Source organism: Sceloporus occidentalis, unplaced genomic scaffold (genome assembly GCF_023333645.1).
Source record: "Sceloporus occidentalis isolate IW3139 unplaced genomic scaffold, rSceOcc1.0.p SCAF_95, whole genome shotgun sequence".
Lineage (NCBI taxonomy): Eukaryota > Metazoa > Chordata > Lepidosauria > Squamata > Phrynosomatidae > Sceloporus > Sceloporus occidentalis.
The window spans coordinates 3,331,992-3,359,110 of NW_028317075.1; the positions used below are offsets into that span (position 1 = coordinate 3,331,992).

Genomic DNA, 27,119 nt, shown 5'->3' on the forward strand with positions numbered 1-27,119 from the left:
AGCTCTAATGGAATAGGGCCTCCTTAGCTAGCACAAAAACAACAGAACGAATGTTGAACAACAAAAACATAAAGAATATTGATACCCTTCGCAAAGGCACCAGTCTCCAACAAATGGTAAACGTGTTGTTGCTCTTATTATTTAGCACCTCCTTAGTCCGCACCCCAAATCTCTTGGTCATGAACAGTGAAAAGCATTTTGGTACCCTTTGCTGCACTAATCACTAATAAGATTTTTGGCATGCAAAGCTTCAAGTCTTCTAGAAGACACTTCTGTGTACCCAAGGACTCTTATTCCATAGAGATGAGTATCAGATCCCCCCAGTACGTGAAGCTCTGTCAGACACTCAGGTGTCTGGGCAGAAATAGAATGTTGCAGAAGTTATCAGTCCTGCTGCAAAGAGGCAAAGGGAAACATTTTATCTAATAATGGGCAGCTCATCACTCTCACAATTGCACATGCAGATAATTACATATAGTTACATATTTTTTTGTTATTAATCACATAATTTCCACTCTTTTTATTCTGTGTTTACCTTTTCCACCTCATATATTTTTATATCTACCAAACAAAATTGCCCTACACACAATGCCACTCCATACAAATGTAAATCACATATACTGTGCTTTCATGCAGTGTGATTTTTAACACACTCTTTCCTTTGGATTTAGAGAGAAATCAAATCAGGCCCACCATAACTTTACTAAAACAATTTACAATCTGACATGTAGAACTGGCTCATCTATAAAACTTGGAACCTGCTCTTGGTGCCAACCTGCTTTAGGTTTTCTTTCAAGCAGCTATGCCAAACACAAAAGCCTTTTAAATCCATGCATACCATGGCAGTAGAAGACCTGAAATATTTTGCACCCCTGTTGTTTGTTTACAATGGAGGTGGGGGGCTGTTTGTGGTCAGTCTCTGATGGTCCAAGGCAATCAATGTCTTCACCCAGAGATAGTGGGAGCTCAGGGTTGCTCATAATTGTTGATCATTATTGTACAAAGCATAACTAGTGACTGTTACGTTTTAGTGTCAAAGAGCCAGTTGGCACTTTCCATCTTCTTTTTATTAACAGCAAGTAAAGTAATAGTCCCACAAATCCCTCTTTTTAGTTATTAAAGCCCTTCATGTTTATGGCATCTTCCCACCCATGATCCATCCCTCCTACCCCCTTCCTGGTTTTTAGGGCAGGTCTGAATCCTGGAAGATGATGAATGTTTTGTTTTTCTTTTCCTCTAACTTTGACAGCGTCTCTCGCCTTGTTTCTCTTTCTCACCACAGCTCTCCTCCTCCTCCACTCGTCACAAGGGGGAGGAGAGCTGCACTGCACAGATAGTCACCTCCAGGAGGGCACAGGACAGCGTGATACCAACCGCTCCCTCCTGGCGACTGCAAACAGGGTGCAGCCTTCATGATACCTCCGCACCTCTTGGAGTAAACCCAGAAGACGGCACAGGGGAGGAACAAGGGAGTGTTGGCGAGGAGTCATAATGAGAACATAATAATAGTAACAGGAGTTCGTCTCTCCAGCTTCCGGGTGGCGTGTGATCCGCCTCTTGTCTCAGCCGATCACTGCGATCTCTTATCCCCTCTCACCTGCACCTGGCCGTGGTAATACCCCTGCCCCTGCCCGTGCCCTGCTTACAGCCCTGCCATGGATGGGCTCAGGAGGAGAGGAGCCGAGGAACCTGAACAGGACTACAGTGACAAAGTAAGTGTCCCTCACCCCTGCCAGCCACGCACCCCCTTGCTTATTGATGAGTGTTAGTGTTGTTTGCGTGCTGTCCTTAAGTGTCTATGTTGCCACCAGCTGCCTTAATCCTTATCTCACCTGTTTACTTCTTAGTGGATGTGGCCGTGCACTATGACCTCCTTGGGATTCATGTTTTGTGCTCTCATACAACAGACATCTTGGTTATGAATTTTGACTGCAGTGTTCCCTTGATATGCCTGTTTGTGTGTTTATGTTTAAAAATGTGTGTACGTATGTTTATGTCTATACACACACACACACACACACTCTTACACCGAGGTATGTGACAATTAGGGTTAGCTGTTTTCAGGTAGGTTGAACTAGCTGCAAAGTATTACCTCCACTGATATTTTTTTCCATTGTGGTGTCCAAATTTAACAGATCTCTTTATCATGACTTTATGTTGGTGAACCTGTTTTTGCCTTGAATATTACTTAGCAACAAGACTTGTTTATTTTTCTACTACAATATTTACAAGAACAGAGGTGGCAACATAAGGATAGAAAACAAATATTTACAAAATTTGGCAACTTCTTATATTATAAAGCTGCTTCTTCCCAAAGAATCGGTATCGACCAGTAGCAATACTTTGTGAAATAATATTAAAATCATGATTTAAAACTAAGAATGAAAGAGTGTATGAAAGCTGTGCCAGCAACGGATTATACAACAGGCCTTGCCTTCTACATTGTGTATGATCTCCGTGACAACTACAGGTTAATGAAAAAACTGGTTATGCAGGATAGGTTGTGCTCACCCTACAGATGTACATGTGATTGATCATCGTACACATGCTCAAGTAGAAGCATCATATATTACCAGGCCAGTATTGGGAAATCCAATGGTTGTGGGCCAGTCAGAAATGCTCAGATTGGGACCTGGGTTCAGGTGGGCCCATGAAGAAGAACCAGAAAGTGTGTGTATGCTATGGATAGAGTATGCCTAGTATTTGTCTAGGTGAAATGAATAGGTCATCGAGATGGATCCTTTGGTGCGATCCCATGTGTCTGTTCAAGTAGTCCTCCAATACATTTGCAAGGGGACACTATGGAAATTTAAAGGGACCTCTCAGCTTAGGTTCCTTGTGAGAATCCCAAGAAACCAGCAGCCATAGATCACACACTTTTCGGATGCTGTTTTTGTGTGATTTACTTGCGCTTCCACATGTGCAATTAAATCACACAAAAACAGCATCCAAAAAAATTGCTGGTTTCTTTGGACTGGTCCAGACCTACTTGTCAATTATAAGCATCCTTTTTCAGTGAGGAAACTTAAAGAATAAGCCAAGTGCTTTAGTATTAAATTATTTACACATAAAAAATCTTTATATAAATTCTGTGAAAATATACATTCAATTATTATTATTTTAAAATAGGCTACTTTTTACTGCATTGCCCCAGCTGGCTGTGATTTGTCCTCAGCTGAAGGTCTCATTTGTATTATATCTGCCAACGTCGCTCCTCATTGACCTAGAATAATGCCATAAAAATACCCTCCGGTTATCATCAACTATTCTTTGGCAACTTCATCCCTAGGTTTAGGTCAATAGACTTTCCTAGATTCTACTACATAAATTACATTTGTTTATAAAGCGCCGGCCGATTCCGCAGCGCTGTTACATTCATTAGAACAATTTATAAACACATACAATAACAAACTGGTGCAAAGGAGAAGAGGGCCCTGCTCTTGCGAGTTAACAATCTAGTAATCTAGCTCTTACGAGTTTACAATTCTATAAACATCATGGTTGAGTGCAGGGGCGTAACTAGACGCCTCAGGGTCCGGGTGCGAGAATCTGTTAAGGGCCCCCCCACCCCCTCACCCCCCCCAAAAAAACATGATTTTTACCCAACAATTTTTTTTCAACTAATTCAACAAATTCAATTTACATATTGAATCATATCTGTAAAAAATCAAAGAAAAAGGGGCGCATGTACAAAGGGCATAATCCAGGGGTGTCCAAGTTTTTTCTGCAGTGGGCCACTTCATCAGAATTGTATACGTGCGCGGGCCGCACTCATTTTTCACTGTGACAAAAAATATGGCCTTTAATAAAATATGCAGATTAAAATAGAGTAAAATGACACAAAACCTTTACTCTTCCTCTCACTGATTTCTGGGCCTTGAAAGTTTTGCGACTACAAATTCAGGATTCCCTAGATTTATTCTAGGGATGAACTAAAATGAAAATTCTGGACCAAAACATTCAGGGTTCACTTAGCCAAAACCGAAAATGACCCCCACCTTTAAAAATAATAATAAAAACTCACATGTTTAATAAAAGTAGGTAACACACAATTGGACAAAATTAGCAATATGACTTGGCATGATAGGAGTGTGATTGCTAACAGCAATCACACTCCTATCATACCCAGGCAACCAGTAAATGCTGGTACCTAGGCATGATGGGACTGTGCTCGCTGTGATTGCTGTTAGCAATCACACTCCTATCATGCCAAGTCAGCCAGTACATGCTGGTACAGGGTGGCTGTAAGTGATGTGCAGACCCCATACTGCTGGCAGCATCAATACACAAGGGGGGCAGCTAGCAAGGTTTCAGCATGTACTGGCTGACTTGGCATGATAGGAGTGTGATTGCTAGCAGCAATCACAGTCCCATCATGCCTAGGTTCCAGCACTTACACAACCATCCAGTAAATGCTGGAACCTAGGCATTATGGGACTGTGATTGCTGTTAGCAATCACACTCCTATCATGCCAAGTCAGCCAGTACATGGTGGTACAGGGTGGCTGTAAGTGCAGACCCCATACTGCTGGCAGCATCACTACACAAGGGGGGCAGCTAGCCAGGTTTCAGCATGTACTGGCTGACTTGGCATGATAGGAGTGTGATTGCTAACAGCAATCACAGTCCCATCATGCCTAGGTTCCAGCACTTACACATCCATGCTATCACACACACACACACACACACACTCATTTATTCATATAATCATTCATTCACAGATTCATTCCCTCAATCACACACACTCATTCAAACACCCTCCCCACCCCCTTACCTGCACTGCAGCGCGGCCTCCCTCTGCCTTCTCTGCTAAAGCACAGAGGAAGTAGGATGTCACGTGAACTCCGCTTCCTCTGTGCAGTCCAGAAGACCCTCCCACAAGTAAGTAGCAGGGCTTGAGGTGCGGCTCGCGTAAGATCGGTTGCCCTGGCTGCCGATCTTACGCGGGCCGCACCTCGAGGTCTCACGTGCCGCATTTGGCCCGCGGGCCGAATGTTGGACGCCCCTGCCTTACTTAAAAAAAACAAAAACGGAAAAAAGATTTCGGGCGGCCCCTTGGCTTGGGCCCCCCTGCCGCCGGGGCCCGGTCGCAGTCGCGACCCCGGTAGTTCCGCCACTGGTTGAGTGCTTGTTTGCTCTTCTTGAAATGTTGCATTCCTTTGTCTCTGGACCAACAGTAGGAAGGCTGTGCCACGGTTAAAGAAATATTCATGTTATTGCAGTTTGCATGCTCCTCAACTGTCCTGCTTTGTGGGGGACAGTCCCGATTCTGCCACTCTATCCCACAGAGCTCTAGCTTTGTCCCAATTTTTGGAACAGCCTGATCTGGTACCGCAATCCCACGGTCCCTGCGTACGTGGTACCGTGCATAAAGTAGGGCAGTCCTTTCTGTCTCCATGTCCCACACAGAGTGTTTTCTTGTGGAAACACTATACAGATCTGTTAAGAACACCACTCTTAATGCACTTGCAGGTTGGCCTTATCAACAGGGGCATTTGAGTTTATCCCTAAATATAAGCACTAACGGAGAATGCTAATCACATGGGTGCAGGCAGCCGGAAATGTGTTCAGCTGGCAAGCCACATACCTGAGGGAATTATTATTCTGCATTATGCCATCATTCATTTATGGGTGGGATCAAATGAACACTTCAAAGGATCAATTAGCTATCATATGCATTAAAGTGCATGCAAAGGGCTGGAATTTCCCTTTAAAATGATCACAGGTAATCGATATGCTAGTTTTGCCACTCATTGCTGTAGAGCTTCATTTCCATGAAGTCCAAAGGCTTAGAAACTACATAAAATTTTAATAACAATTAATTTCTAAGTTGATCGAAATGTGCTTCCTAATTTCACTTAGAAGCAGAATTATGCCAGAAGCAAAGAATAAGCGTTAATTCCTTTTCAAACAATAATAGTCTGTTTTTCTGGCTTAACAATGTTGCTTCAGACTTTCCAAAAAAGGTGTTATTGCATTAAATAGCCTATCCCTTTCCAAAGTAATGCATTGCCAAGTTATACAATAATGTAAATAGTTTAGAAACACATTTTATCTGTTTTAATAACATGGACATCTATTTTAGATACTAATCACTGATTTTTTTTCTTAATTCATCTAGCCCAAGGGTCTCCAAACTTTTCTGTATGAGGGCCAGCTCTTATACACGTTTTTCACGGACCAGAGGAAAAAAAGTTTTAAAAATGAATGAACACATTTTATTTGGGTAATCAACATGATATTATTCAGAAAAGAGAAATGTAACAATTACAAAGAAAGGATGCAGGTCTTACGCATTCATTGCAGGTATAGAACTACATGGAAACAGAGATCAACTGAACATAACGCCAACCGTTTCTCAGTTCATCTAAACCTGTAATGCAATATTTGTCATATCCAGTGCGACGCTGACTGGCAGACACGCAGTGGATGGGAGATATGTTCCTCGATTGGCACAGATCTCTTTTATAGGTACGACCACCATCACACATATTCGGGTGGAGGGACTTAAGATCGGTCCCAAGTGACATGGTCGCCCGGGAATTTCCCGGTATGTCTGTAGGCCAGTCCGTCCCTGCCGTCTGGGCAACTTCTCAAGTTGCTGCTGACCATATAAACACTTGTGGTGGGCCATAGTTTGGAGACCTCTGCTCTAGCCCTTATTTCACTAAATAGTTGACAGCCCTTTCAGGCATAGCTGGAATGAGGATGCCGGGCAGTGCTTACAAGCACTTTTTTATCGTTTACCTGTATCCATGGTGTAGCAACTATCACATTACATGGGATCTGCTTTAGACTTTGGTCATGGAGTGCTCAGCTGCGATGACTCCACCAAGTGGGACCATTTGTTACAGATGATGTACTAGGTACACCACTGGGGACAAAGCGATTAAACCACATGTCTCCCAACCTATTCAAAACAAAACACACAAGTTAATTTTTAATAATTAATTGTAGTGTATTTTTATTAGTACTTTATAAATAAAATATAATTCCATAAACATCTTCAAAATGTATCTGGATTACAAGTGCTCACTTCAGGAAGAATAGCTATAACAGTAGGCCAGGTGGAAATAATCGTGGGCTTGCAGGTGCTAAGGTCTCATAAGAATCGGGCACAGAAAAGTACAGTGGAACTAACAGAGCCGGCCTTAGGTGTTCTGGCGCCTTGTGCGGACTACTCCTCTGGCGCCCCCCCATCCCAAAAAAAGAAAGGAATAAAAACTTGTAACAAAACCCCAATCACTATATACTACGCCAAACATTGATGTGGTCTAGGCCTACCACTTAATTGTCTGGCTTAGTAGTAGGGATGCACCGAAACGAATTCTGGACTGAAACCGAAAGTGCAGCATTTACCTGGCCAAAACCGAATATGACCCCCCAACACCATAAAAAAATCTAACACTTTTATTTAAAGTAAGTAACACACCAAAATAGGACAAAACAATTAAATAATATTATATATATATAAGTCCAAAAATAGTTACCGGCACTCCAGGGACTTTCCAAATAACCACACAAACAACTTCGGTTTTCAAGTCTATATATATCAAATATATATATATATGATTAACAGCAATCACATTCCTATCATGCCCAGGCATACCCAGATTCCAGGATTTACTCGCAGACTTGGCATGATAGGAGTATGATTGCCCTATCTACCCCTTCTCACTCTCTTCTGCCGTATCTACCCCTTCTCACTCCCTTCTCCCTATCTACCCCCTTTCCCCTGTCTCACTCCCTTCTCCCTATATATACGCCCTCCTAACTATCTACCCTTTCCCTCTTTGAAGTTCACTTACCTTTCAGGAGTCCTGCGGTGGGGGTGCAAGGCCTCTGCCTCCCAGCTCTGCCACTGTATGGAACAGTATAGAGTGATGGGAGTTATGATGTACTTTTAGAGCATAATTAGATCATGAAAAAGACATTGGAAATGGTACAGTATAACACCCATGACTCTCACACACTTACCAATCCACACATATACTAATCCACACGCATACCAATCCACACGCATACCAATCCACACGCATACCAATCCACACGCATACCAATCCACACGCATACATACCAATCCACACGTATACCAATCCACACGTATACCAATCCACACGTATACCAATCCACACGTATACCAATCCACACGTATACCAATCCACACGTATACCAATCCACACGTATACCAATCCACACATATATACCAATCCACACATATATACCAATCCACACACATACCAATCCACTCTCACTGAATGCTTTCCTACCTTTCCTCTTTTCTCCTTACAGCTCCTTTTCCTCCTCTTCGTTCTTCTTCTTCAGTTCTTCTGTCTTCTTCCGGGTCAGAGGGCACGGACAGCGGTGGGCGCGGCTTCAGTGCTGTGCGCCGGGATCTGACAACAAACCCCGGCGCACAGCAGCTGTTGCCGCGTGGATCACAAGGGAGCGGTATCGGAGGTCTTTAACAGACCTCCGGCTCCCTTGAGTGATGTTAAGCCGGGTTCAAGGGAGATCCACTCCCTTGCGAGCCTGCTCCTCCAGCGGCGGACATTACTGTCCGTCTCTGGAGGGGTGCCGGGTGCCCCCCTGATGAGCGGCACCGGGTGCCGCTCGCCCCCCCCCCCCGCCGCTAGGTACGCTGCTGGCGGCAGCGGTACGCTACGGTGGCGGCGGCGCCCCCTGGAGTGTGGCGCCCTGTGCGGTCGCACAGGTCGCACACCCCAAAGGCCGGCCCTGGGAACTAATCTAGAAACATATAATAAAATACTGCTATGCCATTTTTCAGAAAGTAGGCTCAGTAGAGGTTATGCAATTTCTTGCATGTAACAAGTTTATTGTAACGTGCAGATAAGGAATATAACTTGCATACTTAACTCCCATATCAATGACCTGTCTGAATCGCTCCATGCTGCTAGTATTAAGGAAGTTGATGGCAGTCCTAAAAGTAAAATAACTGAATGCCACCACGGTTATGCGTCCTTAGGACTGTAAGCATCATAATTGGTTAAATATTAAAGTGGATTTATAATTGTTCCCAAACCCTACATTTTGAAGTTCTATGCATTAAATAACCCGATGCTAAATAAGTGTCTATAGATTAGTTATTTTAATCTATATTATATATTTAGAAAAAGTAAATGAACCCTTTGGAATGACAAACAGTGATCTAATCTACATCTAAGTCACGAATATAGACAAACATAATATGCTTAAGCTAATAACACACAAACAATGATAATCTTTCATTTCTTTATTGAACACACCCCATAAGCATTCACAGTGCTGGTGGAAAAAGTAAGTGAATCTTTTTGGATTTAATAACTGGTTGAGCCTCCTTTCGCAGCCATAACCATTTTTTTTTTTCTTACAGAGCTGCTTAAGCTCAGACTTTGGCATCCACTGAGGCCATTTTTCTTTTTTCAAGTACTTTTTCTTGTTTTCAGCAAGTGTGTTATTTTTAAATGTGTTTATTCAGATATGGTTTTGATTGATAGAAAGTCTGCAGTGGAGCTGTGTTCAGTTTATGGTGGGGGAAGTGGATCTGCCTTTTTGGCCCCTCTCTGGAGGGGGCCTAGCTGTGGGAGTGGGTGTAGGAATAGACTACATATGTAATGGGGATGGTGTGGTTCCTGAAGAGGAAGGACCTTGTTTCCACTATGGCCTTACTTTTTGGCACTTGGGAGCATGGATGCCTATACTTCACATGACAGGAGGAAACAGAACACCTTAGGCTTTCTGGAAATGACTTATGATGCTTGGTTAAAGTTGACTTTAAAACCATAGGACCTGTGGCATTAATCTTAATTGGCGGGAATGTATCTTCTAATGAAAGAAGGGATAAAATGACAAATAGAACTTGTTCATTTTAAAGATTGTTCAGGGATTTAAAAATGGTATTTGCAGCTTTATAAACCATATGCTGCAGTAAAGTAGTCAGTATATAACTGTAACATTTCATGTTAGGGACCGGCATACAGTAGGTGAAAAGACCATCTACACCATTTCATTCTACCCAGTTGAACAAAGAGACCTATAGAAAACTAGTCATAACCTCTGTGATAACTATGGTAAACCTGGAGTGTACTTTTTTTTTTTTTTTTTTTTTTTTTTTTTTTTGTCGTCCACAGACTGGGTTAATTAGTGGGTTTATTCACTTATTAAGTTAGCTTACTTAGCCACCAAAACCTTCTGACAAATCTTCCATTTACCGTTCACCAAGTTATGTATTAGCCCTGCCAAAATCTACAGAAATAAGTATTGTAGGGAGTTGACTTGGTGAGCACCAGGTTCCTACCAACATAATCTAAGCTCGGCATCACTCCACTATCCAAGTTCAAAATAAAGTTGACACAACGGTAGAAAAGTGAAGATGTGTGCTAAAAATAATCAAATAATGTCAAACTGTAAAAACACTGTGTATGATTAAAAAAAAATAGGCACTCCAAACGTATCTCAGCTTTTGTAGCAGAATCAGTTCTCCTTCATAGTGCAATATTGTCTGTATCAGGAATAAGCACATATAGATTATGTATTTCACTTATTCTTTCATGAGCATACTGCTCACTATATTCGGCACTTTCAATTGGACCTCTTAGGCTTCTGTGCCAAATATGAGATGGCACAATTATCCGGTCTTCATTCTCAAATAGAGCAAAGGGGGAGTATTCATGTAAACAGGATTTATTACACAAAAAGTTCATAAAATACTTTACAATTTAAAACAGGTCATCCTGATCACTGTTCCCAAGTTCTTCAAGCCGTCTCTGAGGGCACAGTTCTTCTACAACTTGGGATAGAATGCCATTAATGCTCTCCCACAATGTGTTTCACCTCTTACAGGCTTCATGTGGTGTGATGATTTGACAGGGTATTTTCAAAACTTAAGGGCTAATAGCAGCTTTAAGTGAGTTTCACTTTGGTCTGTGGTATGTGCTATAATCCGTATGGTTATGTTCAAAACAGTTCAGTCTTTTAGGGGCTAGCAGTACGTAGTCATGGCATCCATGTTTACTATGTCTGCATATAAATACAAGCACTACACCCTCTGCGATACATTTATCAAGGGACATCTGAGACAGCCAGGCATTCATAAACACTGCTGTGTTATTTATAGGACATTAGTAAACCTTATTTTCATCTAGTTGTGCATGGAGAATCCCTTTTGGTTTAGCTGTTCTTGCTAATTTTAGCAATCCTGGATTAGTTTAGGGTTGTATATGTTGGGAAGTCCATCAATCTTTTCCAGATCTCCAGGGACTTCTCTATTAAAATAACCAAAATAGTGTTTTAGATTTATTATACTTTTCTGGTGTTTTTTTTTTTTTCTTTGCACCCAACAGCCATCCATATTCATATTTTGAATAATCAAAGGAATGTTCTTTTGTGTTCAGGAATATTGACAACCTGCAACCTTTAATCCAACCTTTATCTCCAATAGCTGAAATACCATGCGTTCAGAATAGGAAAAAACCTTGATTCTAAGTTAGAGGTGCTTGAGCCACAATTGTTTAAGCACGGGGATCTCAATTAAAAATGTATTAAACTAATTTTACACAGGTAAACGTACACAAAATTCCAGGCATGGTTGTAGTCCTCAAGGACTGTGTTGCCCTGATTTTGGGTAAACCAATACAGACATGTTACTCAAATAATCATTCAGTTGATCATTCCAGTAACCATGAAATGCAATGATTAATTTTTTTTGTTCAACTTTTTTGATTTATGAATTTTTTTTTGCTTCTTGTAATATTTATTTAGATTTTTCCCTTTTGCATTTGTTTTGTTTTTTCAAAGATTTCTGTTAAAATATATGACAAGTGGATATTTTGTTTTAGCTTGGAGCCATTATTTTAAGCTGTTTTTGAAATATAAACAAGTAACACATATATTGTATGTCTGAATTAATAGAAAATTAAAACCAGAAAGTGTTGAAAAAGTCAAGACAAACCATGCACTTTGCCACATTTATTTATATTTTAATCTAACTTTTACTGTTTGTTTTTTTTAACTTTGAAAGCAAACATTTAGCCACTATATCCTGATTAGTAAAGTTACTAGTGAAATCAATGAGAGAACACATAGAGCACAGAGGGTTTCCTTACACCCCTGGAAGTGTATTTATACTGTATACTGCTTTTCCTGGTACGTTTTTTCCATTGTTTTGGTTTGCACCAGAATCACTTTATATACATAACCCCCAATTTCAGAGTTTTATCATCTGTTTTTTTATCACTGAGTAAGGTTTGTTACTTCAGGAATACTGTGTAACCCGTTTGCTCCCCTTAGGAAAGGGCTCGACAAATTTGGTTTGGATCTAAGAGCAAGCCAAAAAAGTTAGGAGCCAGCTTTTTTTTTCTTCCCCAATCATGTTTTTCTTTTCCTGGCACCGGGGTTTGTCAACACTTGGCATACAGTAACATACATTTACAAACTCTTGGACCATACAGTAACACACACACTAACACCTTACAGTAACACACACTAACATCCACACTTGCTAACACCATACACTAATACACACACTCGTAACGCTGTTTGCTGCCATACAAACTCATGCTAATGTCATACTAACATAAACAACACCATACACGCTAGCAGTACACTCTTATACACATGCATACAAACACACTGGCTAACACTATACATATATAAAATTATACACTTTAACACTATGGACACATACACACTGACTCCAGCACTATACATATACATACTTACTCTCATACTGCATGAATACACATACTGACTATAGCACTACACCATATAGACACATACACACTGACTGACACTATAGTATATACACACTCACATACACTACTCCCCTTCTCCTCATGGAGACCCGCCATGCCGCTACCTATCTTCTGCCATCCTGAATCCGTCACCCTATGCTTTCCTGTGGGGACATGGTGTAGTGTACCGTAGATTTCGTGGCCCCGCTAGGAGCCTCAGGCCACCCGCTACACCACGCTCACGCAGGAAAGCATGGGGTGCCATTGGATCATTGTTCATCATTTGCACCTACTGTGTAGAAGAAAATTCTAAGCATGATTTCTCCCCTTTATTTTAGTATAGTTTTTTTTATATAACAAAACGATATATCATTTCGGTGGGTACATCAAATATGGAAAAGAGGAATGGTTCAACTTAACTCCTAATTATGACAATTGGCCAAGCAGAAGAGCCCTAAAAGTCATTACATCAATTTCTAAAATCTCCCTGGCTCTTTAAAAGCACAGTTAGCCACTGGAATTCTAATATAGTGAATTAGATTACTTTTGATGTGAAAAGAGTAGATGCCTCAATTGACCTGCCAAAAGAGATTTATGGTTACAAGAAATGTGTGGTGTTGTGGAAACTTAAATTTGCCTAGGTTTGTGTAAACTTTTGGCCTCAACTATAGACACACACAAAATAAGCAGGGTGTGGAGGCACTGGGGCAAATTAAATCTTTCAATAGCAATACTAGTTTCTTTTTATTTTAATAGTAATAGGTCCAATTTTTGGTGAGTAAACCCTATTTGCCTTGCACAATATTTATGGCTAATTCCTGTTGTATTTAATTTACCAAGATCCTAACTATAGGTGGTAAATTGGAGAAGTGTCATGTTTTGATATGCAAGATATATTTTAAATGCAGTAGCTGTTAAGTGGATTAGGAAGGGATTCTGTTAAAGGTAATTATACAGGAGGAATGTTTGCACACATGGCTTTGTGCCCTAGGTAAACGAAGGAGTGGAAGTGTGGACTGAGCAGCGTGCGAATCATCAATAACAAAAGCAATGAAAATAAACTTTAGCTGTGTAGCAGCTGTAATTGGATGGTAAATGGGCAAATGAAAAGTTCTTAAGACCAATAGCTCTTTCTATTTCTTCTGTTATTAAAGTAGGACTTTTCAGTTTAAGTTTGAAAATTATATAATTTATTATTTTTATTTATATAGGGCCAACAGTGTACACAGCGCTTAATACAATACATAAATTCAAGGGATATGACAAGAATTGACAGACTAAGACAAACCGATACATTCGGTGGAGAGAGCCCTGCTTGCAAGCTTACAATCTAGAGACATACATATATAGACGTGTGTGTTCTTGCAGTCTTCATATCGTGTTAGAATGAATACAATCAGAATATGGTTGTTTTCTGCTATACCACAGGCAGATGTGTTCACGGAAGTGCAAGTGCTTAAGAGCAGGGCCGGCCCAAGGCAAAATGCCGCCTGAGGCGAATTTTAAAATGCCGCCCCCCCCCGTTTTACCCTTCCTCTCCCTCCGTCCCTGCCGCCCCCCCCAATATCTACCCCCCCCATATTATCTACCCTTCCCCCCCCCCCCCCTTGTACTTACCTTTCAGCAGTCCTGCGGCGAATCTCCCTGTTCAGTCTCGGTGCCGGCTTGTAATGCTGAGCGCCGGAAATCTTCCGGCACTCAGCATTACAAGCCGGCACCGTGACTGAACAGGAAGACTCGCCGCAGAGGAGAGAGAGAGGGGCGCTGAGCGGGTACTGACAGCTTGGTAAGCGAAAACCACTCTGCGCCCCTTTCTCTCTCTTTCGCTTTAGAAAGAAAGAAAAAAAAAAAAAAGGGCTTGGGGTGGCGAAGTGCCGCCCCTTAAAAAGTGCCGCCTGGAGTGGCTGCCCCACTCGGCTCTATTGTCGGGCCGGCCCTGCTTAAGAGTTGCAAAAACATTGGCATGCAGAAGATACAGGTGCTTGTGAGCTGAAGAAAGCAGGCAACTCCCAAATTCACTAATCGATGCTTGTGAGCCCCAGAAGGCTACCAAAAAAATTGTGAGGTGACTTGCGAGCCCCCTCGCATTAAAATAGGGGGTCTGACAATTGTCAGGATTAAATAATCCTGGGGGTAAATGCCTCTTTATACCCCCTTCTAATGGTGATGAGGGGTTAAAAAGTCTAAAAATCCCTATGGGGGAGCCGACCCCCAACCATCCCTCCCCCCTGAGTCCCCATTCCATTCCCATCTGTTATGCTAGTGTAAAGACAAATCAGCAATGAGTTGTAGTGCCAGCATGGCAGAGTAGTATGTAAACCTACAACATTAATAATTGTAATGAAACCTTCAAAAATTGCTAACAAATATGTATCTTGCTGTTTTAAATGAATAATAAAAAAAAAAGCCAAAGCCTTTTATATAGCTGATTTTTCTGTATTTTGGGTAAAATTTGCCTTTAAGCCTCACTAACCTTTACAAGGAAACTACTGACTAAGGTAACATTTACTCTTGATCTGTGCCATCAGTATCAGGTTTGATATTTACACAGGATCCAACAGGAAATTCAATAAGACTGTACAATGCCCGACGACCTGGAGCTCCCAGCATGTAAAAGAGTACTTGCTATGATGAAAAGTGTATTGATTCCATAAGCCTGTTTATACTTTATTTCCCAGCCAGTAATCAAAATGTGGAACATGTTAACACCTGCCCACAATAGCAAACACTATTATTTTTACTTATTGAGTCAGCCCAATTCTAGTTTTTAGCTGCAAGTGCTTAGAGTCGTAGTGTAACTTCACTGTGTAATACGTTGGCAAGTGTACAAGGATGTGGTCCTCAGGGCTATTTGTTCATATAATTAATATTACATTTTTTAACGTTAAAGGGAAAAATCAAGCCATGTATTTCCTTTTTCCACAGGTTAATATACCCCCTAATTTTCACCTTCCCCCTAACATTTTCAGTTTGGCAGCATGTTCATTACCTTCCTACCTCATTAGCACTTCCTTCTGTTTCCTCCCTATTTGTTTAGTCCACTTATATTTAATTTACCAAATCACGTGATTACCACAGCCTCCTCAATACTTATTATGGGTCTAAGCAACGTTGTGTCGTTGGGCAAAGTTTTCCAGTGGGAGGCTTTCTTGTCCACTTCCACATTTTTAACTTCTAAACACTAATGATCTTCAAGTATTTCATCTCATGTATATTTTCAGGATCTGTGTAAAGTGATTCCATTTTACCTTTAAAATCTTAACTATTTGATATGCTTATTTAATAATACTGGGATGCTGTAAAAATTACCTATAATAAATAGTGAATATGTTCTGTTGCTTCATGTTGGGTATGGAGTCATATCCTACCACCTAGTTGATCTTATTGATATCATCTTGTTCTTCATTTTTCCCAACAGGAACCAGTCGTAGATGACAAATTTGTGGAAGGAGAGGCCAACACTCCATCTGAGGCCCCAGATGTCCCTCCCTCATCTGACAGCACTCCAAAGGTCCTCAAAGGGGTTCTGTCTGGTCTGTCTTCAAGGTAATTTGGTACCAATATCTTCACAAGAATATTTTCTCCTTCTGTATCATAAAGTAGTAAACTTGAAATCTGGAGTTCTTATGTTATCATATTTGATCATATTTCTTTATACATATACATGTATGTGGACTTTTGTATTTTGCAGGTGGAAAAACTGGTGGATCCGTGGGATTTTTAGTTTATCAATGATATCATTGTTTTTTTTGCTCATTTACATGGGGCCAATCATGCTGATACTTTTGGTAAGTTTGCAAACTTAATCTTAAATATTTATCTTCTTTGGCACTGATTTCTATTATCCCCTATTTTAACGCATGCCTAAGAGATGTGTCTCCAGGGGTAAAAGTTTTTAGGTAGCTGAAACACAGCAAACAAAGACTGTCCTTAAATTGAAAAAGCAATCGCGTCGAGGATTTCATAAAAGCTTAATCTTGTGTAATATAAAAAAAAAAAGATCACATAAAATCACATAGAAATTCTCTGCGCTGAGAATCAGGAAAAATATAATATATAAGTGATTTAAAAAGATGGAGACCATACGTTAATTATGGTAGCTGGTGTTACAAACATTTATTAACCTGAGAACTCCATTATCGAAGGTTGTGTAAGGCTACACAGATAAGTTTCATCAGAAGTGCATACTTTGCAAGAAGCAGTAGAAGATAATAAAGGGGAACTTCCACCCTTTTTTTTTCTGTAGATATCTGAAGGTAACCTTGTAATGCATGCTAAGTAGGTTTTTGTTACGTGAAGCAGGAACATTTTCATTGGTATACCTTGGTTTTCCGGTGTGAATTACAAGCCGCAAATGCAGTGTTCGCCACAGTTGTGTAATGCTTTTCCTAGCAGGCCTTCGGACACTTAGGGGTGATACCATCCTAAGCTGGCATGAGAAATGCAGTAGATGATGGCATAATATTGTAAAAAATGCAGACATGTTTTGCTGTTCTGACAACAATACGAGGCTTGCGTAGACGGTTTGATACCATACTTACCCGAGTACGGTATGTTGCAATCTCTGAGAGGCTTCCAGCCCTTAAGAACTAGCTTTACAAATAACAAAGAGTCATGGGTACTTGAGTACTTGTGTGAAACGGAAAAAAATTATAAAGTTCCAACTTTTTGTGATGAGTATTACATACATATTTTTTTACTACCACAGGAAAATACAATTCTCCCTTTTTTTAAAGCCACATACTATATATCTTTACAAAAAAGCACTCACGTGCGTGTGTATGTGTGCATGTATATATATATATATGTTATATTTCATTAGTGCCACTTAAATGAATCTGCAATGTAGGGAAACACAGCTCATGGATGATGATGTTTTTCTCTTTCAGTCCAAAGTATAGTACAGGGCCTCGATTCTTTGCTTAAAACACACCCAACAGTGCAAGATTTCTAATTTGCTTCATGTGCGCACAAATGGCATGTGTTTCCACAATATGTACTTTGTTCGTGTAGTTTGTCCTGAAGACAGTGTTGACAAGTAGAGCTGTGCAGTCTTTCATAGCCTATTCCCATGGCTGTGTTCACCCATAGCGGACACATGGGACTATATTTGTAAATATTTCATTTCTAAATATTGAGTTGTCCGTGGTGGTAGTGGTAGCGGTAGTAGTAGTAGTAGTAGTACTGGGAAAACCACTGGAACAGTCCTTTTGACTGCCCTGCGTAAGCATTTTGCTAATAAACAGTAACTCCTTTGTACATGAAACATGCACATTAAGATGCTATAAAATACGCCATGATTGTCATTATAGTGGGGTGTCAGAGTGCCCTAGAAGGTCAGTGTGAATACGGCATGAACCACAGGCTGTTGGTTGGTCGGTCATTTAGCATTAACCTTCTCCAAGTTGGCTTTTTTTTAAGAGCAGCTACCATTATCAGATATTGTAAACCCTAAATTCGACATCATGATTGCTTTTAATCCTGCTGTTAGCAGGCTTTTGTATGGAATAGAGTGCTGCTTTAAGGCTATTGTGTGTTCTCTGTGAAACATTTATCCTATGAATCAGTCGCTTGGTCTGTTGTAAGTTGAGTGCTAGTGTGTGGCCACAAAGTTAGCAACTTTCATAATTCGAGCACCAAGAAACACCCTCCACTCATTTTCTGAAAACACAGACGCCATGTTGGACACTGTGCTTACAAAAGCAATCTGATTAACTGGATATTAGTCCAGGTGGTTTCACTAGCTGGGTTAGACACTGGGGTTTCTGGACTGCTGGGAGCTGTAACCATATAAAGTAAATTTAGAAGCACCACCCTCCCCCCCAAAAAAAACAACCAAAATTTCAATACCCTAAAATGTAAAACCTGCACCGTCAGGTGCGTGTACAAACAGGATTACTCAGTGTGAATAATTAAATAAATCATAACATTAGTCACACTGGAAAAGATTTGTCAGGAATCCTTTAACACGCATAAGAAAAATAATATTTTTTGAATTTAAGGGAAAAAAATTATGATCACAACTGTGGCATGGATTGTTTTGTGAATACAACTGAACACAGCATTTGATTAATATTAGTTTTAATAACTTCCCTTTCTCTCTTGTTACGTAGGTATCTGCTATTCAAGTGAAATGCTTCCATGAAATAATCTCCATTGGGCACAGAGTTTACAAATCCTATGAACTTCCATGGTTCAGGACCCTGAGCTGGTAAGTGATTTTTGTGACTCCTACGGTCTCATGTCAGAAAAACTAAACAAAAAAAATGGTTTCAACTTGACAAATTAGAAATATACTGGGAAATTTTCCTACACAGATACAGATACAGACATCCACTAAAGAACACGTTATGTTATGGGAGGGACCTCGATCCTGGTGTCCAGCTGCAATATTTCAAATATTTAATTTCCATATTAAATATTTGACTTGTAAAATGTTACTTTATATACAGTATATATAATATAGCTTATCCTGCCAGTGTAAAAAAATATTATTTAGGGGGAGTCTTCCACTCATCCAATAAGGCCAACACTTGAGTCTTGTTTATAAGATTGAGAAGTAAAGCTGAGAGCAGAGGATCATCAGATGAGTTGAGGGTCTGGATGTGTATGTTTACACAAGTGGGGAGATGTAGGTAGGAGATCTGCTATTTGTTGGTTTTGGATCTTATCTTGAAGTGTACTGGCAGCCAGTGAAAAGTGCCGAGAGGGGGAAGTGTTAGTAGAGTAATGGGTAAGGAACATAAGCCTGGCAGCAGCATTCATGATGGATTGTATAAAGGCAAGATGACCATGAAGGAGACCAGCTAAGATGTTTGTAGAACTTTAAACAATAGTGCATGAACATTAGCATTTTTATGGAAAGAGGGGTATATGAGTAATGTTTTTCTCTAGTTTAGGTGACAACCTTATAAACTGCTTACTTTTTCGTTAGGAAAACCCTACCTGCAGTTCCAATTAAGGCACTATTATGTGGAAAGTATTTTTGGCTCTTAATTTTTATTCTCTCATTTCTCTTGACATAGACAAGCAAGAACATACCTAAAAGGTTTTAGAAATATATTTTACAGTTCATTTTTATGTTTGAAGTAGGATGTATTCAGCAACCATCTATGGGGGAAAAAACATACAAAGTTGCAAACTTTTTTAATGTTGAGAAAGTTGTTAGCATAAATGTAATGCTCTTTTTGCAGGTACTTCTTATTGTGTGTTAACTACTTTTTCTATGGAGAGACCTTGGCTGATTACTTTGCAACCTATGTACAGAGAGAGGAGTTGCTGCAGTTTCTCGTTCGCTACCATCGGTTCATATCATTTGCATTATATCTTATAGGTAAGATTACGCTTGTGGCTCCTTTTCGTCTCTCATATGGTGAGAGTTGCTGAAACTGTGACATGTAATATGACCAAACTACACACCCGCCTCCCAGCTACAATAACCTGCACAGTGCAGCTCCTGCTATGCGGCTGGTGGGAGTATATCAGGAGGCCATCCATTAGCTCACCTCCAGAGCTGAAGGGCCCTAGGCATGTGCCCAGTGAGGCTAATGGATAATCCACCTACTGCTTCCAGTTAATTTGCATCCCTTTGCTGAAAGGCTGTTTTGTCACAGCTAATAAGTAGATAGAAGGGATGTAAGCGCAAGACAGGTGAGTTAACATTCAGCATTTCCGCCAAATTAGTTTTTTGTCCACCATATGGTTGGGTAAGAACAATAAAGATTGTGTATTTGTTAATTGTTTTATAAAGAGTTGCATTACAGACCTCCATTGCAGCGCCAGCACAGCTACCTTGCACCTAAATGTGGCTCCTTGGTTATGGTGGATAGGTCGTCCTGTCCTGACCATGCCTCACTAGGATCTGACCACACGATCTTTAGTCTCATCCCCCAACACAAGTGTCCCGCAATTAGGACACATAGAGTGTTGAATGATTTGATTAAAAAACAGTTATTTGTGTTAAGAGTTCACTTAATGAATGATTGATAGAAGTGTTTTTGGTTTTTTTTCACTACACAAACAAATAGGCCCCAGGAAGACCCTTAGTGTGCATATATGTATATATCTAATGAGTAGAAAGAGTTGCTGTTAATGTGTTCTGCATCCTGTGTGTGTTTTGTACTAAGAGCACATTTAATGTTAAGCCATTGCATGTTTTTGTCTTTTTGTTATACAGGTTTCTGCATGTTTGTAATCAGCTTAGTGAAGAAACAATATCGCCTGCAATTTTACATGGTGTGTATTAATAATCTTTCATTACTAAATAATGCAACCATGGCAATGCTGCATGTACATGTGGGATTGAAAGATGCTTATGTTTCATGTGCATAGACAAAATATATTGTGCATGGGTGGACAAATCAATGTTCTTCGTCCGTCAGTGTCTACACGATTACAATTTTACACGGTTGTTGCAAGTTCACGAACAAATAAGTACTGGAGATCATACTGCTCTAATGGCTTACTGAAATCATGTCCCAGTTTGTGTTTGAAGAACAATATTTTACATATTGCCACTTTTGGTTAAATATTTGTTGCCTGCTGTGGCTAGCTGTATACTATGTGATAATAATGATCATAATGCTCATTTTCTTTTTTCCTGGTTTATATTCTGGTACATATTGTATACATTTATTATATTTGAGTGTATCGTCGTATTTTAAATATAAACTCCTTAAATGCCAAGAAGAGATATCTAGAACTTTTTGCTCATGTGGGTACTTTAAGGCAGGGGTTCTCAAACTGCAGCCCTCCAGCTGCTGCAGGACTACATCTCCCATAATGCTCTTTCAGCTAAGGGGCTGGCTGAGGAGTATGGGAGATGTAGTCCTGCAGCAGCTGGAGGGCCGCAGTTTGAGAACCCTGCTTTAAGGGATGCGGATGTATGTTATCGGCCATTATAGGAGGCCTTAAGTTTTTTTTTCATTAATTAACAAAAAATATTATTTTGTTCAGGGCCATCTTTAAAATATAATTCTATTAAAATACTATCCAACAATTAAGCAATTTAAGACATTTGTGTTTCAACATAGAATGCAAGAACGTTTCATAAGGATACTATATTGTTTGGGGTGGGAATACAGTTTAGATTAGATCAGGCATAAAAAGGGACAAAACAAGCAAAATTGCTATTGTGGTAATGTAAAAATGATCTTGCTATACATTTTTGTGAATAAATAGGTGCACAATAATGTGAACACGCCGATAAAATTAGGAGCATATAATGTAGTGATATTGCATCAGCAATACTAAAATGAATGGTAATGGTAATTCCTTTTATACTTCCCAGAAATGTAAAATTATATATAATTGCCCATAATTATAATGATACAGAATTAGATAGTGATTGGTTGTTGCCATAGATACCTACTTGATTCTACTGCTTTTTATTTATTTTTTTTACATTAAAAAGTTAACATTTTACAAGAGAACTTTTTACCCCTTAGTAATTTATCAAATTGTCTGCTCATAACGACATTGACTGTCCCATTGTTGCCCCATTAACAGTTTGGATGGACACATGTCACTTTGCTGATCACGGTCACTCAATCTCATCTAGTCATCCAAAATCTGTTTGATGGAATGATCTGGTAAGGACCCTCGTCTCATAATTGGATTATTTGTCGAATTTTGCCGTCTATTCATATTCATGTATATTAACATTATGGATGCATAATTGTCTACAGCCTGACCAATAGTACTGTGGATTTTAATGGAAGTTTTAAGAAATTAACTGGGTTGTTTTTTTCTGTTACACAAAATAATCAATTAGTTGAAAAAGGCCAGATTGCCTGCAGACTGTATTATTTGGTGAATTCATGCCTAAGTAAAAAAAAATTTAAGAAAGCGTTAAGTGATTAGTGTTTTTTGTTGTTACTAGCCTAACACTTTTTTAAGTTTATTAAAATCATTTTTCTTGTTAGGTCCTCATACTTGCTTGGCTAATGCTAGTCATTTAAGGGATACTCCAGCCATCACAGTCTTCTTCCAGTGCAAATGTATGAAGGGATACATCCGAATTCCACTCTTAGCTTGTGGGAGCTTAGAAAAAACTAAAAAGTAACATATGGTTAAACTGTGGAAACTTTTGACAAGTTACAATAGGTGGGGGCAGGAGCAGGAACCTTCACCTACTTCACCAGCCCAGATGAGCTGGAGGACTAAGGTGGCCATGTAGAGCTGAGATTGAGGTCTGTACTTTTTCAGCACAGTGGAACAGTAGGGCAGGTCTGCGGAGCAGTGCCTTCAAAACCGTGACTGTTCCACATAAACCGGAAAGTATTGTGGGTGATATCACTATAGAGCGCAGACAGCCAACACCACTCCTCACATTTCATTGTACAGTCATTACTTGACATTTAGTAGTGTGTACTTGATACAAAGAAGGTAAAGGTCTGTGCCAACCATGCGTGGAAAGAAGAATAAAAAAAAACCAATTACAGAGCTTAGCTTCATATGTCAGGTGCCAAAACAGAACCTGATTTGCTCTGATACCTAAACTTTGTTCAGTATAGATTACAGCTGGTACAGAAAGGAGCAATCACTCCCATGATCAAAGTACACCGGAGTCGGTTTGCAAACTTGAAAATCTTACCTATGGAGCCTTACAATATAATTGGAAGCCCTACTTTATATTTATTGTTTCTTCTTAACCTCTAACTTTAATGTCCGTGACAAGTCCGTATAAAAAGCGTTTCTAGTATAATATTTAAAAAGGATCTTACCCAATAGAATTTGAGGCCAGATGTGAACTATTTGACCCATATAGTCTGCCCCTTTTTTCCTGATGTAAGAAAGTGTAATGTTCCTGATGATTTCACAATTTCTCTTGATAGTTGAAAAAAAATAGTGTTTAATGAGAATTATTTGTATTGTGGATCCAATTAAATGTATGGGATTTTCAGGAATCCCTAGGGATAAGCTTGGGCAACCTAAGCAACATAAGAGTCTTTTTCATTTTTTTAAGCAGGGCTCACATTTTATAACTTGAGTAATACCGGTATTTCTTTTTCCTTCACAAAAAATGTTTTAAGTTTTTAGTCAAGTTATGAAGCGGTTGGATTTATATTGAGAATAGTTTGAAGGGCACAGATAAATACATTTACGTACATCAATCTTCACTTGAGTGCATTTAAATGCCTAATGTGCGGCGTTTAGGAGAGTTTCTTCTTAATGTTGTCTTAAGGTGACGGCCTACATGGGCTGGATTTTTATCTACTGTCAATCTTCTATGAGATAAGCACTTTTAATTGATGCTTTATCATGTGCAATCTATATATATATATCTGTCTGACATGGATCTTCATTTCTTTTAGGTTTTTAGTTCCAGCGTGCATTGTTATCTGCAATGATATAATGGCCTACCTGTTTGGGTTCTTTTTTGGCAGGACTCCATTAATTAAGGTACGTAAGGGTTATGATGAGAGGAGGTGACCCTCTTACTTGTCAAGTGTTCCAGGGAGGTCCTTGTACAAGGTCTTTTATTTCTGGGCCTCATCCACATTTGTATCCCATGAATGAAGAAGGCACAGTTTAACTGTGTGGGCAATGAAGAATCTCATTCATGAACCTTGTACAGTATACGGTTTAAGTGATTTGTAGCCACTGGGTACAGAAACTTGGAATCCATAGATACAGCCCAGGGAGTTATGTTGTGATGATCGCATTGTCGCATGTAAGCTAAGCAGGTCTCTTAGGTATCACTGAGATCAGGGTCAGGGACATCTTTTATTTCAGTCATGTCCACTCGACAAGGAAAACAAAAAGATATGTGTGTATATTTAAAAAGCCCGTATGTGCTGACATCCGTCTATCAGGTGCCCGACACCACTTATGGATATGAAATGGCGTTAAATGATTTATTGGTGAACTTCCTAATTATGTTAAGTAAAAGTGTGGAATCTAATACAATAGCTGTTACACAGTTCAAATGCAAACTAAGGTATCATGAAAAACCAATACATAATGGATTCCCACTAAATGTGACAGGTTTAAAAACAAGCAGTGAAAGTATTTGTCCATTGGGCAATTTTTTAGGAAGTTGAAAAAGTGCTTCGTTTTATGTCTCCAAACAGTTGTCTCCAAAAAAGACCTGGGAAGGGTTTATTGGAGGCTTCTTCCTGACCGTCGTATTTGGATTTATTGTAAGTACTCAAATTAAGACCCTGTTTGAAATCTTATATTATAGTCCTCGTAACGATGTCCATGGAACCTACGAGATCTCAAAATCTAGGGTAATAGAAATTGAGAAGGGTTTACTAAATATTTAAATATATATCCCACTGGTTAATGTGTTCCATTGTTTGCAGTTTGCCTACATCTTGGCACAGTTTCAGTATTTTGTGTGTCCTCTGGAATATAACGGTGAAACAAACAGCTTCTCTGCTGAGTGTGAGCCGTCTGACATCTTCAGAATCCACAGTTACTCTGTTCCTCCGTTTCTGCAAGCTGTCCTTGGAAAGGTGAGCGTTTTAGATTAGATGGTGGAATGATTGTAAATAAAACCCACGCGCAACCCTCTGTCCCTCACATACCTGAGCAGTTCTGAAATGTATGTAATTATTCCATTACATATTGTTTGCTGATTCTGCTTATAATTGTAGAATTCATTCTACAGGACCGTTGTCTGCCCACGTTTAGAGGTCTCTAATGTAAAATAGTGAGATCAGTGACATTAGAGTTCTTGAAACATCCGTTTGAGTATGCAGTGCCTGTTATAGCCTCAAAATACTGCAGTTATAGCACACACCTGTACTGTACATGGCAGTAGGTTTTATGTGACATAGGCCTTAATTGATAAAACATATTTTTAGGCTGATGAATGAAGGGCTCTGAGTTATTGACACCATTCTTTCACACAGGAATCATTTTTAGATGGACCCAACATAACTTTGTTAATGTTTTTTTTTTTTTTTTCCTAGACTGTAAGGATGTACCCATTCCAGATTCACAGTATTGCACTGTCGACCTTTGGATCCTTGATTGGACCATTTGGTGGCTTCTTTGCCAGTGGCTTTAAGAGAGCCTTCAAAATTAAGGTAAGCTTAAGAGAGTTGACATTTGGACAGATTTATAAACACATAACCTTGTGTGCCTCATACTGTATGCTTCTGTATGTTTGGTAAGAGCAGGTTTCCAGAAAAACAGGTAAAATCATTGTTAATAAAGTCTCAGCAGTCTTTCAGCATTTGCAGTGTTATCCATCTAATATAGAAGTAACAGGTAGCGGTCCACCCTTTGCCTCATGATGTATCTGGCAGTGCTGCAGTTTTTTTGAGCATTGCTACAGCTTAAGAACTACTTATTTACTCTCCCTGGGTGTTTGTGTTGCTTACATACTAGCTTAATAATGTGAAACCCTAGTGGAAGCTCAATTGTAAGTAATACATCTCCTCATTGGGAAAATGTTGCCATTTGATCCTGGGATTTACAGTAGGACATTGTAGTAGAGGCCTGTAACTGGTATCTCCTGCAAACAGCAATTTGTGAATGTGCTTTATTTTTCTTGGGTTGTCTTATTTTCCAAGAAATGCATTGCCCAAAATTATTCCACTTATTGACCCTATGACATTTATTAGGACTTTGCTGATACTATTCCTGGGCATGGAGGTATCATGGATCGTTTCGACTGTCAGTACTTAATGGCTACCTTTGTCCATGTGTACATCACAAGTTTTATAAGGTAAGGAAATCCAAATTGAGTTCATTTGCAAGACCTATGCATATTAGTGTTTAACTTATGGAAACGGCCACATTGCCTGCTTATTTATTTTCCCTTGCTTAACCATCCACAGGGGTCCTAACCCAAGCAAAGTTCTGCAGCAGCTACTTGTTTTACAACCTGAACAACAGCTCAACATCTACAAGACCTTGAAGGCTTATTTGATTGAGAAAGGGCTCATCCAAGCAGCTGTTCCTGACCTATAACTAAACCCACATGACTGATATTTAGACTGTATGAAAGATAATGCATATAGACTCCAAAGCATGCAACCAAAGGCTTGAATCCTTTGTTCCTTAGTCTCGTGTTTCCAGAATGGCAGGAATATCAACTACATGAAGGAACTACATTGACTATGTCTTCCCTCACACAATGGATTTAAGGGAATTGCTTTTTTTTTTTTTATTATTATTAATTTAAATTGGCATCATATTATTTGATGTGGTCAATGAAGTTTGATAACCTTTAATGAGTCCATTCTAAGGGTAATGTCTAGAGAATATTTTGTTAATGAGCTGTATATAAAATATAGAGCTACAACAGCACCTGTACAGAAACACCCAGGAAAAGGCATTATCTTTAATTAGTTTTAAATTTATATATATATATATATATATATATATATAAACATGCAGTAATATGTAAGTCCATCAAAGAATAGGATCCTG

The 27,119-nt window shown here is 39.5% G+C and overlaps 1 protein-coding gene across 1 annotated transcript; it reads left to right on the top strand.

Annotated features, from left to right (window-relative positions):
• The first annotated feature begins 1,655 nt into the window (after positions 1-1,655).
• LOC149284338 (phosphatidate cytidylyltransferase 1-like) lies at positions 1,656-26,657 on the top strand. The gene is made up of 13 exons (XM_089496907.1): positions 1,656-1,712; positions 16,150-16,277; positions 16,423-16,519; positions 18,845-18,942; positions 19,925-20,064; positions 20,908-20,966; positions 22,239-22,321; positions 24,047-24,134; positions 24,806-24,874; positions 25,040-25,192; positions 25,652-25,768; positions 26,309-26,412; positions 26,525-26,657. Exons 1-13 carry the CDS (start codon positions 1,656-1,658, stop codon positions 26,655-26,657), a joined length of 1,326 nt encoding a protein of 441 aa, XP_089353033.1.
• The last annotated feature ends 462 nt before the right edge of the window (positions 26,658-27,119 follow it).

Coding starts and splice junctions, on each gene's coding strand:
- LOC149284338 (XM_089496907.1), top strand. CDS start 1,656: ATGGATGGGCTCAGGAGGAGAGGAGCCGAGGAACCTGAACAGGACTAC. Junction 16,520..18,844: donor CAATCATGCTGATACTTTTG/GTAAGTTTGCAA, acceptor CTTGTTACGTAG/GTATCTGCTATTCAAGTGAA. Junction 20,967..22,238: donor ATCGCCTGCAATTTTACATG/GTGTGTATTAAT, acceptor CCCCATTAACAG/TTTGGATGGACACATGTCAC.